The following is a 12,294-nucleotide window of genomic DNA, read 5'->3' as shown; positions in this document are numbered from 1 at the left end:
AATTTTACACATTAAAGTGTGTTTACATGTCTTGGAGGGAACTGATGCATGTGTGAAAATAAAAAAAAACTTTCCCTTTTTTTCTGCCTTCTGTGGCTCCAGAGGAAGCTGCATGTAATCCGATAAATTACCTCCAGTGATGTTGGACTCATTACCATTTAAAAACAAATGATAAACAAATATCAATTTTGTCTACCTTTTTCAAAACCTGCTGGCTAAATTACCCACAATCCAACTTTGCTACTGAGTGACATCACTGGAGGCAGTTCATCAGATTACATTAAGCTTCCTCTGGAGCCAGAAAAGGCTTTATTCTACTTTTTTCACACATGCAGTGGTACTTCCCAAGACCTGTAAACACACTTTAATGTGTAAAATTGGTGGAGTTACCCTTTAATGAAACAACACTAAATGAATTTATCTAATTCATAGCAAATGTGTCATAAGGTTTTAGCTTAAATAAATGCAATTAAATAAATTAAAAGATTTTCTTGTTCATTTAATCAGACAAAATAAGCCTTTTGGATGTGTCAGCTTTGGCTGTGTTGATCATTTAATTAAAAAATTCTCTGAAGCTGAAACTATTATTCAATTAACTAATGAGTCAACCAGCAGACAATTATTCAGCAACTATTTTTTGATAATTGATCGGGCTAATGCTTTAAGTCTTATGAGCAAAAAGGCCAAATACTTTTTTGCTTCCTGATTTTGTAATGTTAATATTGGCTAGTCTTAACAAAATTAATTTTGGTTTTGACAAAATAAGCAATTTGGATATGTCATCTAGGTGCTTTGGGAAATTATTTTCTAACATAGTTTAGACCAAGTTAAGCAACAAATCCAGAAAAGTAAAAATTGATTAATTCATAATGAAAATAGCTGTTAGTTTGGGCGCCCCATGTACAGAGGCTGTGTCCTTACTGATGCAACCCTTTGTTTGATTCCAACCTGTCACCCTTTGCTGCATGTCATCCCCCCCTTCTCGCTCTCTCTCCCTCACCCACATTTCCTTTCTTCTTATCTAAAAAAGCCATGAAAAGTAGACCTAATCTTCCTATTTCTCTCAAAGGTGTGATTGACAATGCATATCATCTAAATATGATATGAATAATGCAAATAAAACGTTTTGGACAAGCGACAATGTCAGCAGCTGAATTATGCAAAGGCTACGGTATGTTTTGCAAATATGCTATTAGGCTGTATAATGAAGCCAGCTGCAGCTATTGGTCTGTATCTCTAAACCAAATTACAGGCGAACAGTGGTGACATAACACTACAGCGTGGTTTATTCAACTCCAACATCTGCTCCACTGAAGATATGTGGTGGAGGAGTTTTTTTTTTTTTTTTTTAGTTCCCTCTCCCACATAGGCTACTGTGTGTTCTTTGCTGCTCTGCCAGAGACAGTGTCATTATTATAAGATTATAATACCAGTGCTCAAACATGTCCAAGGGTAAAGACTGACACTGGGCAAATAGGATCAAAATGTCATGTTGAAATTGATGAATTTTACTTATCACAAGCTCAGGATATCTAGTGATAAATTATGTTATATATTATATATTTTTTTAAATTAAAACTTAATGAATGTAAAAATATTTGTTGGATTAATAAACTGTAGCTGTGCAGCATTTTATTAGAATTGAAATATAACAAAGAGCTGTTGCAGATGGAAACTGGAAACTATACAAGGAATACTACATGTTCATCTGAATACACATGTATATCACCGCCCAGCCGCCATGCCACATGACGTCCACTTTTACTGTGAATGGTTCTCCTTACAGTGTAGTAAAATAGATAGTCCCACTCGTCTCTGAAGGACTGCCCTCCCTAGTGTACACCGACTGTCACTACAATAAAACACTTGATATGAGACACCAAAGAAAACAACCTCATAACAACATTTGTAAACATGTTGAACTATAAAGTGGAACCCTAAATCAATTCATCAACTGTCATTATAAAACACTGTAATCCTATAGTCTCTTCACATGAAAAAGATACAAAAAAAGAAATCTGGATTACAGCTAGCTAGATATTTTCAGGAACTTTATTGTAGTATGAATTGGCAAGCACAAAGAACAACTGAACTCAGTGTACAGGTCAGCCATTTAACAGATACATATGTACAAAACACACAGCTCACTTTATATTCACTCACTTTGAGATCCATTTCAGGTACAAAAATAACACAAAAGCTTGTTTTTCATGTGCAGGACCTCAAGAAAACATACAGTACATACACAGCGAGAGGCCCTTAGTTGAAAAGACATTCCAATGAAAAGACAAAAAAAAAACCTTGATGCATCATGACTTCTTCTTGAGTTTAAAAGAATGTGATTAAAAGACTCTTTTTATGTTATGAAGTGAGACTGAAATGCTCTGGATGAATAAAATACATGGCCCTTTATTGTCAAAACATTCAATACTTTATTGGCACCATAAAAACATGAGTGAAGGTATATTGATTTGTTACCAAACTGTATATTTAGTGACACACTAAACTGTACTGACCACAAGACTGTAGAGAGGATATTGTGTGAGATGAGAAGCATTCAGTTGCATCACTGGGGTCATGCCTTTTTTCATATTTACAATTTGTCAATAATAATGGCGCGAGAAAGAAGAAAATTTACATTGAGACTAAAATGGTGGTACATACAGTATATACATAAATGATAAAAGAACTAACCAAACACGTGGTTGATTTCATGAAGAAGAGGAGGCTCCGACTAAAATACAACACTAAACTGCCTTTAGGAGAAAGTTTCAGAAATGCATCCATTTCTTTTTCTCTGTGGTGATTGCTCGGTGCTCACAGGAGTTGTGATTGTTTGTAATTACTGGCGCTTGGCTTTGTAAGGTCGGGAGCGTTTCCTCCGGTCGGGCTTTCTCTGTTTGTGCAAGCGGCCGATGCTCACTCCCTGCCGACGGCGCACAGAAATGTTTTGCTCCACGAGGCTGGCCAGCATTCCTGCAGAAGACACCCAGTCGAATGAAGGAAAAGAACAACAAAATGACAGATTCGTTTTTTTAGCATGTAACAAGTTTTTTGAACATGTATGGCGGTTAAAACGTTCTCATGTTTTAGTCTTTCTTCTTCTTGATAGGCTATGTAAGAATAAAGTTATCAAATACATATAGTGGAGTAAAAAAGGACAATATTTGCCTCCAAAATTCAGTGGCAGTATATCAAAATTGTATTTAAGTGCAGCACATGTGTAAGTTGTATTTAGTTACATTCCATCATCGGTTATCTTCAGTTTTGACAAAAAGATTTTGTTTTAACTGCAGATGTAGTATATCGGTTCCAAATATCAGTTATCGGTCTCTTTGATTGTCAGCAGTTAACGGCTTAACAGATTTCTAAGGTTAACTCATTAACTCATTAAGTATAAAACGTGAAACATTTGGACACTAACAACTAACAATGATCCACCACAGATAAACCAGGAATTTAAGTGGACTTCACTCGACATGTGGTTTGATGGAACAGTTGAGGGCAAAAAATAGTGCAGATTTACCTTCTTGGGCCAGCATTGATATGAAGGTGCAGATGAACTCATCATAATTATGGGTCCTCCTCTGATCATCAATCTGATCAAATGAAAACAAAAGATTTTGATTAAAAGACAATTAAAAAACAGCCTCACCAGATATATTGGATTGGTTCCAGGTTAACTAAACCTACTTTGTATTTCTTTCTCTTCTCTACTTCCTCCTTTAGATACACCTCATAGTTGGCAATGTCCGCCTCTACACACTTGAGCAGTGCCAGCAGCTCCTTCAAGAAACAGAAGAAGATTAAACGCTCTGTGTGTGTTTGTTTATTATATATTTTTAGTGTACAGCTTTAGAAACAGTTCACTAATTGGCAGCACAAGCAAAAAAAATGTGAGAGTACTGTGTTATGTTGGCAGGCTGAAAAGCAAGGTTCATACTACAGTGCATTATAACATAAGGGACATTCTCAGACTTACTTTGGGAGAGTATTTATCCCCGGGGGGCTTGCTGTCTGCAGCCGTTTCCATAGCGTTGGGCGTTTCCTTTCTCACCTCTGCTCCATCTTTGCTCTCCTCTTCTTTCACCGCCACAGACGGTCCCTCATCTGCCTTGTTCACTCCTTCCTTCTCTCCTGCCTTCTCTTTGTCTTTTGTCTTCTCTGGAGTGCAAGGCTGCTTTGTGCCATCAGCAGCCGCATCTACTGCACAGGCAACAGATAAAATAACAGTCCATTGGAAGTAGCAGGACAATACATTATCAAAAGTAGCAGGGTTTGGAAGCTTTTAAAGCACTTTTTAAGGCGTCTAAACCAAAACGTTATCAACATATGAATGCAACTGCAAAAACTAAAGCTACAAAATTCCTTCATACCCAAAGCTATCAGTGTATATTGTCACTTTGTTTATTCTACCAGCTGTTCATATTAAAAAAGGTATAATATGTAAGAATTGGAATCCTGTCAAATTAATACAAATACAGGGAAGCATATCATCAGAGTTACAGCTAACTGCTGCTAACTGTAGATGAGCTAGTTAGCTCAGCTTGCTTCGCAGCTAGCTGTTCGGACTAGGACCTTGGAGCGGTATTATGAAAAAGGACATATATAGACTTCCAGATTACCTTAAAAAACAACCATTAAAATAAAGCATTTTCCAGTCTTTCAGGACCCTGTAGTAGTGTATGTTATTCTCATTAAGCTCACCCTACACTGTTTACTTCCAACATCTAAAATGATTAATATGCTCTGACTATGTTTGAAACATTAAGTGACACTGAAGTGCTTGCTTCAGCAGAGTCTTTTAAACCATCCCTGTAAATAACATGGACGACAGCAACAATCTCTTCTGCTCACCAGATGGAGGGAGAGCAAAGATGACTCCGTCCTCCTGCAGGTGTAACAAGGCTATGCTGACAGAGGGACCCAGTTCTCTTACAGCACGGTTGTGTCTGGAGTCTAGCCTCAGCATCTCATCTTCTCCGAACAGTACACGAGACAGATGGGATGCAACTGGGCTGGATGGGCGTGTGGCAGCCTGCGAGCGCGCGGGTGAGCGCAGCGGCGAGTTGAAGGCGCTGCCAATCTCAGAGGCTGTGTCGGTGCTTTCGTTGCTGGGTGTTGGGGAAGGCTGTGAAGCAGATGTGATGCAGATGCCCCCGGTGCGCCCTTCTGTGCGCACAGAAAGGGGTGTGTTCAGGGCATCTTTCCTTTGGGCCTCTTTCTTTAGTTTCTCAGCCAACACAGAGAGGGCAATCTGGCTCTCCATTCCTGTCGTTGCCCGCCCTGTTCGTGATCGCAGACTCGCCTTCCGTCTAAACCTAAATGAAGGCAAATTCAAAACATGACCAACTAAAAACTCTTATTGAAAAAGCTTTAGCCTCCTTCAGTCAGGTCATAACCAGAAACATAAAAAGAAATAATACCTACATGCACATTACAATGCTAACCTGTTAGGTGTGCCAGTAGTACCAGTTACTTCCTCCTCATCATCCTCATAGTCATCTTCATCATCCGAGTATGGGTGTTGGGGAGGCGCTGCTATTCGAGAGCGACCAACACCAGCAGCAAGATCCTCCTCCTCCTGTTAATCAGAGAACCATTATAAACCTCCAGAGAATTGTTAACATGATCATACGGGCCATGAAAGATCAATTAGGGCTGCCTTAACAACAGGAAGTTACAGTACAGTCGTTTATATTTTCTGAATAATGCCACCTGACTAAATGTGCAAAAGAGAGTAATGGAGACTCAGAAAATCAGAGAGGAAGAATGATTTTCAATGATAAACAAAGAGAAATGGCACCCACGGTCAGATCTGAGACAGGCTGAGAGCAATGTGTGATCTGTCCAAGCAGCAAGAAGACTAGGACAGCAATGTTTTCATATAACTCAATGTAACACCTGACTCTGTCCTAGCAAATGGGTCAGGGTGGATATAGGGTGTCATGAAGGGCTATATAAGTAAAACTGACTTGTCTTGAGAAGACTGGACAGATCAAATTTATTTCCATGGAAACAAAAACAGCGTCATCACATATAAAAGCTGGAAAACTGACCCAAATATAAACCAAAACACCCATCAATCTTAACTGTTACCCTGTAATAGGGCTGCACAACTAATCAAAATATAAGAGAAATCACAATATAGGCAAGTGCAATTTTAAAAATCACAGAATCTGCAATAAAATGTGTGACAAAACAGCATTATAATGAAGTACTGTAGTGCTGCAGAGATGTCCTGGCCTACAAATCTTGTTCTCCAGATGTAAGAAAACATTTTTTTATGTACAGACCCCTACAAGTGTCACATCATCATGATTTTAAGTTTTTTCAGTGAAAATGAAAATTGTGAGGCAAAACTGATCATTCCCACTAATCGGGAATATCGGAATTGTAATAACCGTAATATGACTTCTTTTTTTAAACCATACTGTGCAGCCCTACCGTAACTACACTAAACACTATATAGTGTATTTAGCTATATAGTATATAGGCTTGTAAAGCCTGGTATTCATTTAGTGATCTGGTGTGTGTGGTTGGTATGTTGATTTGTACTGTTGAAAACAAAATTTTATTAAATTAAAAAAAATTGAATAATGTATTTTGTAAAAGCTATAGAGGGCAATGTCACATAATTAAAAAGCACAACTAAAGCAGAAGTCAATGAGTAAAATCAGCAGAAAACAAATTGGCACTTGATAAAAAAAACTATTATAGTAAATAATAAACTGGGCCTGTTGGTCATATGGAGCAAATGATTAATAGAGCACATAACTGGCAGAATAACTGATAATGAAAATAATCAGTACTCGCAGCCTTAAACACAACACAACATACAAAACAACTGAAATTGGTATAGAGAGTTCTGAACATGCACACACACGCGCACGCTCATGCTCACGCTCAGTTTCTGACCCATGACCTTTACACTTGACTTCTCCTCTACCTGCATTGGAGACTTGGCATAATTGTGGTTGTCCAGGAAAGCTGGCAGGCGTTGAACGATGGGGTTGGGACTGGTGACTTGCTGCAGGCCTCCTCCTGTGGGGGCAGGTGGTTTGCCCATGACCTTAGAGTTTCCAGAGTGGCTCGTGGCATCTTTAGACTGACCTCCTGACTCATCCACTGAATCGAAAATGACAGTCAGGTGTGTTTCAGTTGAAGGATTTTGACAAGCCCATACACAATTTACAAGATATGTTCCATCAAAAACTGGGCAAATAGGGACAACTGAAGTACCTGAAGCAGCCTGGTCAGTCCTGTGGGATGTAACTGGCTCAGAATCTGCCTCTTTCTTGATTGCAGAGGTGCTATCGTCAGGAGAAGCAGAGTCCTTCTCCTTCTTGTCATGGACAATTTCAGGCTGAGTGAGGCGGATCATCTGAAGACAACATACAAAGAATATTCCACAAGACTGAAAAAACGGAACGCTCCTCGTCACACTGTTGCTTCAGAGGCTGCTAAGCATACAAAAGGTCCTCTTGTTTGGTTTGACTATTCTGGACTACTGTAGAAACACAATTGTGCAACATGGCGGACTTTGTGAAAGAGAAGCCGCTCCCACTGTGGAGGATCATTCGAAGGCAATGAAAACACAACCATTTATTATACACTAAGTAAAACATTATTATGAACATTAGATTTCATTTCTACCAATAGCTCCTATATCCTACACAGTGGACCTTCAAGACGTCAACAAATGATTTTCAGACAAAGTACGAGACAAGCCCAAAGTATATGAAGAATGTCTATTTTGAAGCTTTACACAGAAACAGCCAGAGAAAAATCCGACTAAAGGAGCAGTGGTGTTATAATGTGCCTGTAATGAGTTCCTGACCTTTTGTAGACCCTCCAGAACAGTCTGTCGATTCCTCTTTAGAATTTCCAGTTTAGACTCATATTTCATCCTGCGGTCAGGCACCACTGCCATCAGGTTGAAGCGAATGTCATGGTATGGCTCACTGAAAAAGAGCAGAGCAGCAGCATGAGAATGAAGCCTTGAGGGTGTGTATGTGTGTAGAAGGTGAACCATCACAGCTCGAGCTGACTGGCTCAGGACTCACCCGGCAGTGGCCAATCCAATCCTCTCCATGATAACACGCCGAGCTTTATCAGTCCATTCCTCTTCCTCTCCCCAGGGCCCTGAAATAGAGTGAAATATTATACTTTAATTAAGTAGCAATTTCCTATATATATATATATATATATATATATGAGTTCAACAACTGACATTACTAAAGGGTAACTCCACCACTTTGCCATATTAAAGTGTGTTTGCAGGTCTTGAGGAGTACTACTGCATATGTGAATAAAGTAGTATAAAGCCTTTAGTGGCTCCAGAAGCTGCATGTAATGCGATAAATTACCTCCAGTGATGTCACTCAGTGGCTATGTTGCATTGTGGGTAATGTTGCAGTGTGGGAAATGCAGGTTTTGAAAAGCACCTCACTAGTCTAGCATTGCACTTCTCTAACACTGTTCCACTCATGATGGATAGTTTAAAACACTCAAAATCCATTCAGGAGAACCAGAGATATCACCTCTTTTATTCCACGCATCCTTCCTCCTTTTCAAAACCTGCCGCCTACATTATCCACAATGCAATTTAGCCACTGAGTGACATCACTGGAGGCCATTTATCAGATTGCATGCAGCTTCCTCTGGAGCCACAAAAGACTTACACTACTTTTTTCACATTTGCAGTAGTACTCCCCCAAACATGTGGAGTTACCCTTTAAGCTAAAGAACCTCAAATGCATTCATGTCATTCATAGCAAATGTATCATATGGTTTTAATTTAAATAAATGCTCTTACATACATTTTAAAGATTTTGTTGTTCATGCCAGGAAGAGCACTCCATTGTTTTGGGGCTTTTGGAGCAAAAGGCCTGTTCCCTTTTGGTTTTAATCAACGATGAATGAGGCCATACCTGATCTCAGGCTACACACTGATTTAACAGTGGCTGAATATAATAATTTTCAATTCTCTCAAAAGGTGAAGAAATCAGAGTAATGGTTCTAAAAAATGTATCGGTGTCAATGAAAACCCATCTTTAACATATGCATACCCTTTAAAATGACTTTGTTTTAGTGGTTTCATGGCAGCCAAAATGCTACTAATCAGTGTGACAAGAACAGCTCTGAGAATGTCTATGTCCGTGTCAGTTCATACCGTGGTCAATGGGGTACGCCTTGAGCCCGTCAAGCTCAAAGAGGCGGTCTTTGATGGGCACATAGCTAACAAAGTGGAAGGCTTCCATGGTCCGCACTGCACTGATCCCATTCTGTTTCTCCGGCAGGTGCCTGGGCTCCGGTCTCCATAGAAACACAGAAAGAGAGCCTCAGAAACTGATGAATGCACAGAGCCTGACATCTCCCACAGTACAGCAGACAAATCACAGAGGATTTTTCCCGTCTCACAGAATCAGAGACACCTGAACATTTTAAAAAGGAACCACTGACTGTGACTGTAACCCACCTGGCATGGCTGTTATGTGCTCTGGCAAGCTCTGGGGCATTTCCTATTGCGTAACCTTTACTCTGAAAATGCATAAAAATCAAAAGTTAAACATGACAGCAGGCGAGGAGATTGGACAGGTGACTACCTGAGACCAAGAAGGCGGCTGTAGACACACGAGTGAGTGTGAGAAACGTCTTACCTCTGGACTGAAGCCTTTTGTGAAAGCCTTCATGCGACTAAGGGTGGTGCCGAGCTCAACACCGCTGCAGTTCAGAAGCACACTCAACAAAGCGTGGGTTGCACATGAGTTTGGTATCAGCTAGATTTAAAAAATGACAGTGTAACACAAGTCCAGGTTAGAATAAAACTATAAATATTTTTCTGTGAGCATTATTGCAAGATGAATAAAACGGTAAGGATTTTGAAGGGTTGTGAGCAGCAAAACGTCTCTACTTTGATGAGAAAAAGTGGCAAATGCTTCCTTTGTTTTTTGGCACTTGTTGGATCCAACTCTGCATTTTTTTTATTTGTGCTATGTTGACTTTATGTCTTTCCTAATTTCTGAATATTTTGATATGTGGTTTTATATATGTTTTTATTTACAGCTTCATTTTGCCATGACAGACTCTTCAGATTGGGACACTTCAAGTTTTAAAGGAGTGCTGAAATCATTAGTTGATAAATAGTAGTTCAATGAAAGTAAATAGATCTAAATTATCTGAGTGGTTATAGTTAACTTTATTTTAGGTAATATTTTATACAAATCGGCTGCGATTGGCTCCTAAATGAAGGGATGTATACATGCACACATTTTTTAATGTTGATTATATCATGTGAAAAATGCTGGTTAGACTGCCTGATTTGCTGGCATTTCATACAATATAAAGATTATGATTATTAATTAACAAGGTAGTGGAGAAGGGGTAGGATTAATAAGTGTATACTTTTTCCTACTACCTTTCAAACATGTAAACCTTGTTGTTTTTTGAGAATCCTTTATTACATTTGTTGTATAGGTTCACTGTTCTTTCAGTTTTCATTTTGTTGTACTTGACTTGTTTTTTGAAAGTTTTAATTTGACTATTTTTATTTTTCCATATTTGAAATAAAAATATATCAATCAATCCACAACATTTTTTTTTGAAAGCTAGCAATTCTCATGAATGACTTTGAGGCCTAATGAGTTATGAATGCCATTTATTATCAGTTTAGCTAATTGAATGATTAAACAATGACTAAAACGAAAACGAAATCTAAAACCACTGTTCTCTAACACAATTGTCAAATTTAGCCAAGATTTACAGTTTATCAGTGAATGAAATTTGCTCAGGAGCATCATGGATATGTAACACAACAGCTCATAAGACAGCTGCTATACATTTTATGACATCAAAAAAGATCACTAATGAAGGTTTAACGTCACAGCAATAACTACAAAAACTGCCCAACATCTATGATCACATGAACACTTACCTGATGAGCGAAGAACATATCATTTACAATTTCCTCATCAATGACGGACGTCTCATCCACCAAAGTGTTAACTTTCCTCCTGGATCGACGTTCCTCGATCCACTTGAACAGGAAGATGAAGCCATAGACGGGACTGAAAAATAATGATAAATGATTTTCACATGTTGCTGGTACAGTCTAACAAGTGGCAAGAAAAAGAGCGTTGTTTCTTTTCAGACATGAGCTTGGACGTCACTACTCAGCATGCCTGTCAGGTAGTTATTTTCTTGATTTACTTGCAACCATTGCTTACCAAACAGACTTGGATCAACCTGACTGGTTACTATGGTTATTATACCTTTGACACTTGCTTTGAAGATCATAGATTTCCTCCACTTGGACACCCTTGACACCTACAGAGCAGACACACACAAGGAAACACTTTAGCTGTCTTTATCAGCCCCATTAGACTCATACTTGGAGTTGTATGTATTGGCAATTCACAATACGACACTGTAAGATGTTTAGCCACTGTTTTTAAGCTACTCACCAAAATCTTCCACCAGCAAAGTGAACAGTCCTGAAATTAAGAAACATTTTATTAAGGGTTCAATAACTAACTAGAATACAAATACCAGTACATTAGGTTTTCTGATAACGTCACTCCTCCTCATATTTCGCACTTTGGTTACTCGCTCCATCAACTTCACGACACAAAACACTTAAACATTTTACTATGTTTTACTCTTGCATTAAAGTAGCTCTCTAAGTCTGGTAAGTCGAGCTGCTTAGGGGAGCTGAACTGCCCATCTGGCTTTATGTGAATGCTAACGTTAGTTAGCTGTGTTGTCTATTAAAATCTCTCACCTGGATCACTCTCGAGCTCCAGCCACCCTTTGTTCATTTTCGCATGTGTGCACAGCTGACTAATATCTAAGATGTTTTCCAGTCCATGTCCAAACGAGGGGTAAGAATATTTAACGACAGCGCTGTATCCATTCACGAAAAAAACTGTGGAGAGCTCAAGATAAACACAATAGACAGAATTAGCCGCCTACAAATTACGTCATCAACAATCGACGGTTTGTCGCGAAAAATAGTCCTACCTTCAACTTCCTGTTGTCGGAACTAAGCGCAAAACAAGCAATGAATGAATAAATAAATACATCAGTTGAGCAAACAATTTGTATTTTTTGTTTATTAAGTACATCTTTCATTACCGGATATAACATCTATGTGAAACAATACCCAAACATTTGTAAACAACAGCGAGGGTGATATCTTTTTACACTTGAAATTAAAGGAAATTAAAGTCTATTTTGTCTTTTAAGGGTTTAAAGACAGGTTATTCAGACTTGAAGTGTCGCCAACAAACAGAG

The 12,294-nt window shown here is 38.8% G+C and overlaps 1 protein-coding gene across 2 annotated transcripts; it reads right to left on the bottom strand.

Moving 5' to 3' along the window:
• Positions 1-2,034: 2,034 nt before the first annotated feature.
• bap1 (BRCA1 associated deubiquitinase 1) lies at positions 2,035-11,982 on the bottom strand. 2 transcript variants are annotated; one of them, XM_073469102.1, is made up of 17 exons: positions 11,783-11,982; positions 11,466-11,495; positions 11,274-11,328; positions 10,937-11,069; positions 9,663-9,782; positions 9,482-9,543; positions 9,176-9,318; positions 8,067-8,145; positions 7,841-7,964; positions 7,243-7,384; positions 6,950-7,128; positions 5,451-5,584; positions 4,858-5,321; positions 3,983-4,206; positions 3,694-3,786; positions 3,527-3,599; positions 2,035-2,976 (listed from the first exon to the last, which is right to left on the bottom strand). In XM_073469102.1, exons 1-17 carry the CDS (start codon positions 11,817-11,819, stop codon positions 2,843-2,845), a joined length of 2,226 nt encoding a protein of 741 aa, XP_073325203.1. In that variant the 5' UTR covers positions 11,820-11,982; the 3' UTR covers positions 2,035-2,842. The 2 variants fall into 2 exon arrangements, with proteins under 2 accessions (XP_073325203.1, XP_073325204.1); XM_073469103.1 differs by having other exon boundaries at positions 2,390-2,976; positions 3,983-4,203; positions 11,783-11,917.
• Between the last annotated feature and the right edge of the window lie 312 nt (positions 11,983-12,294).

The sequence above is a fragment of the Pagrus major genome, chromosome 6 (genome assembly GCF_040436345.1).
Source record: "Pagrus major chromosome 6, Pma_NU_1.0".
NCBI lineage: Eukaryota > Metazoa > Chordata > Actinopteri > Spariformes > Sparidae > Pagrus > Pagrus major.
This window is presented reverse-complemented; position numbering and strand designations above follow the sequence as displayed.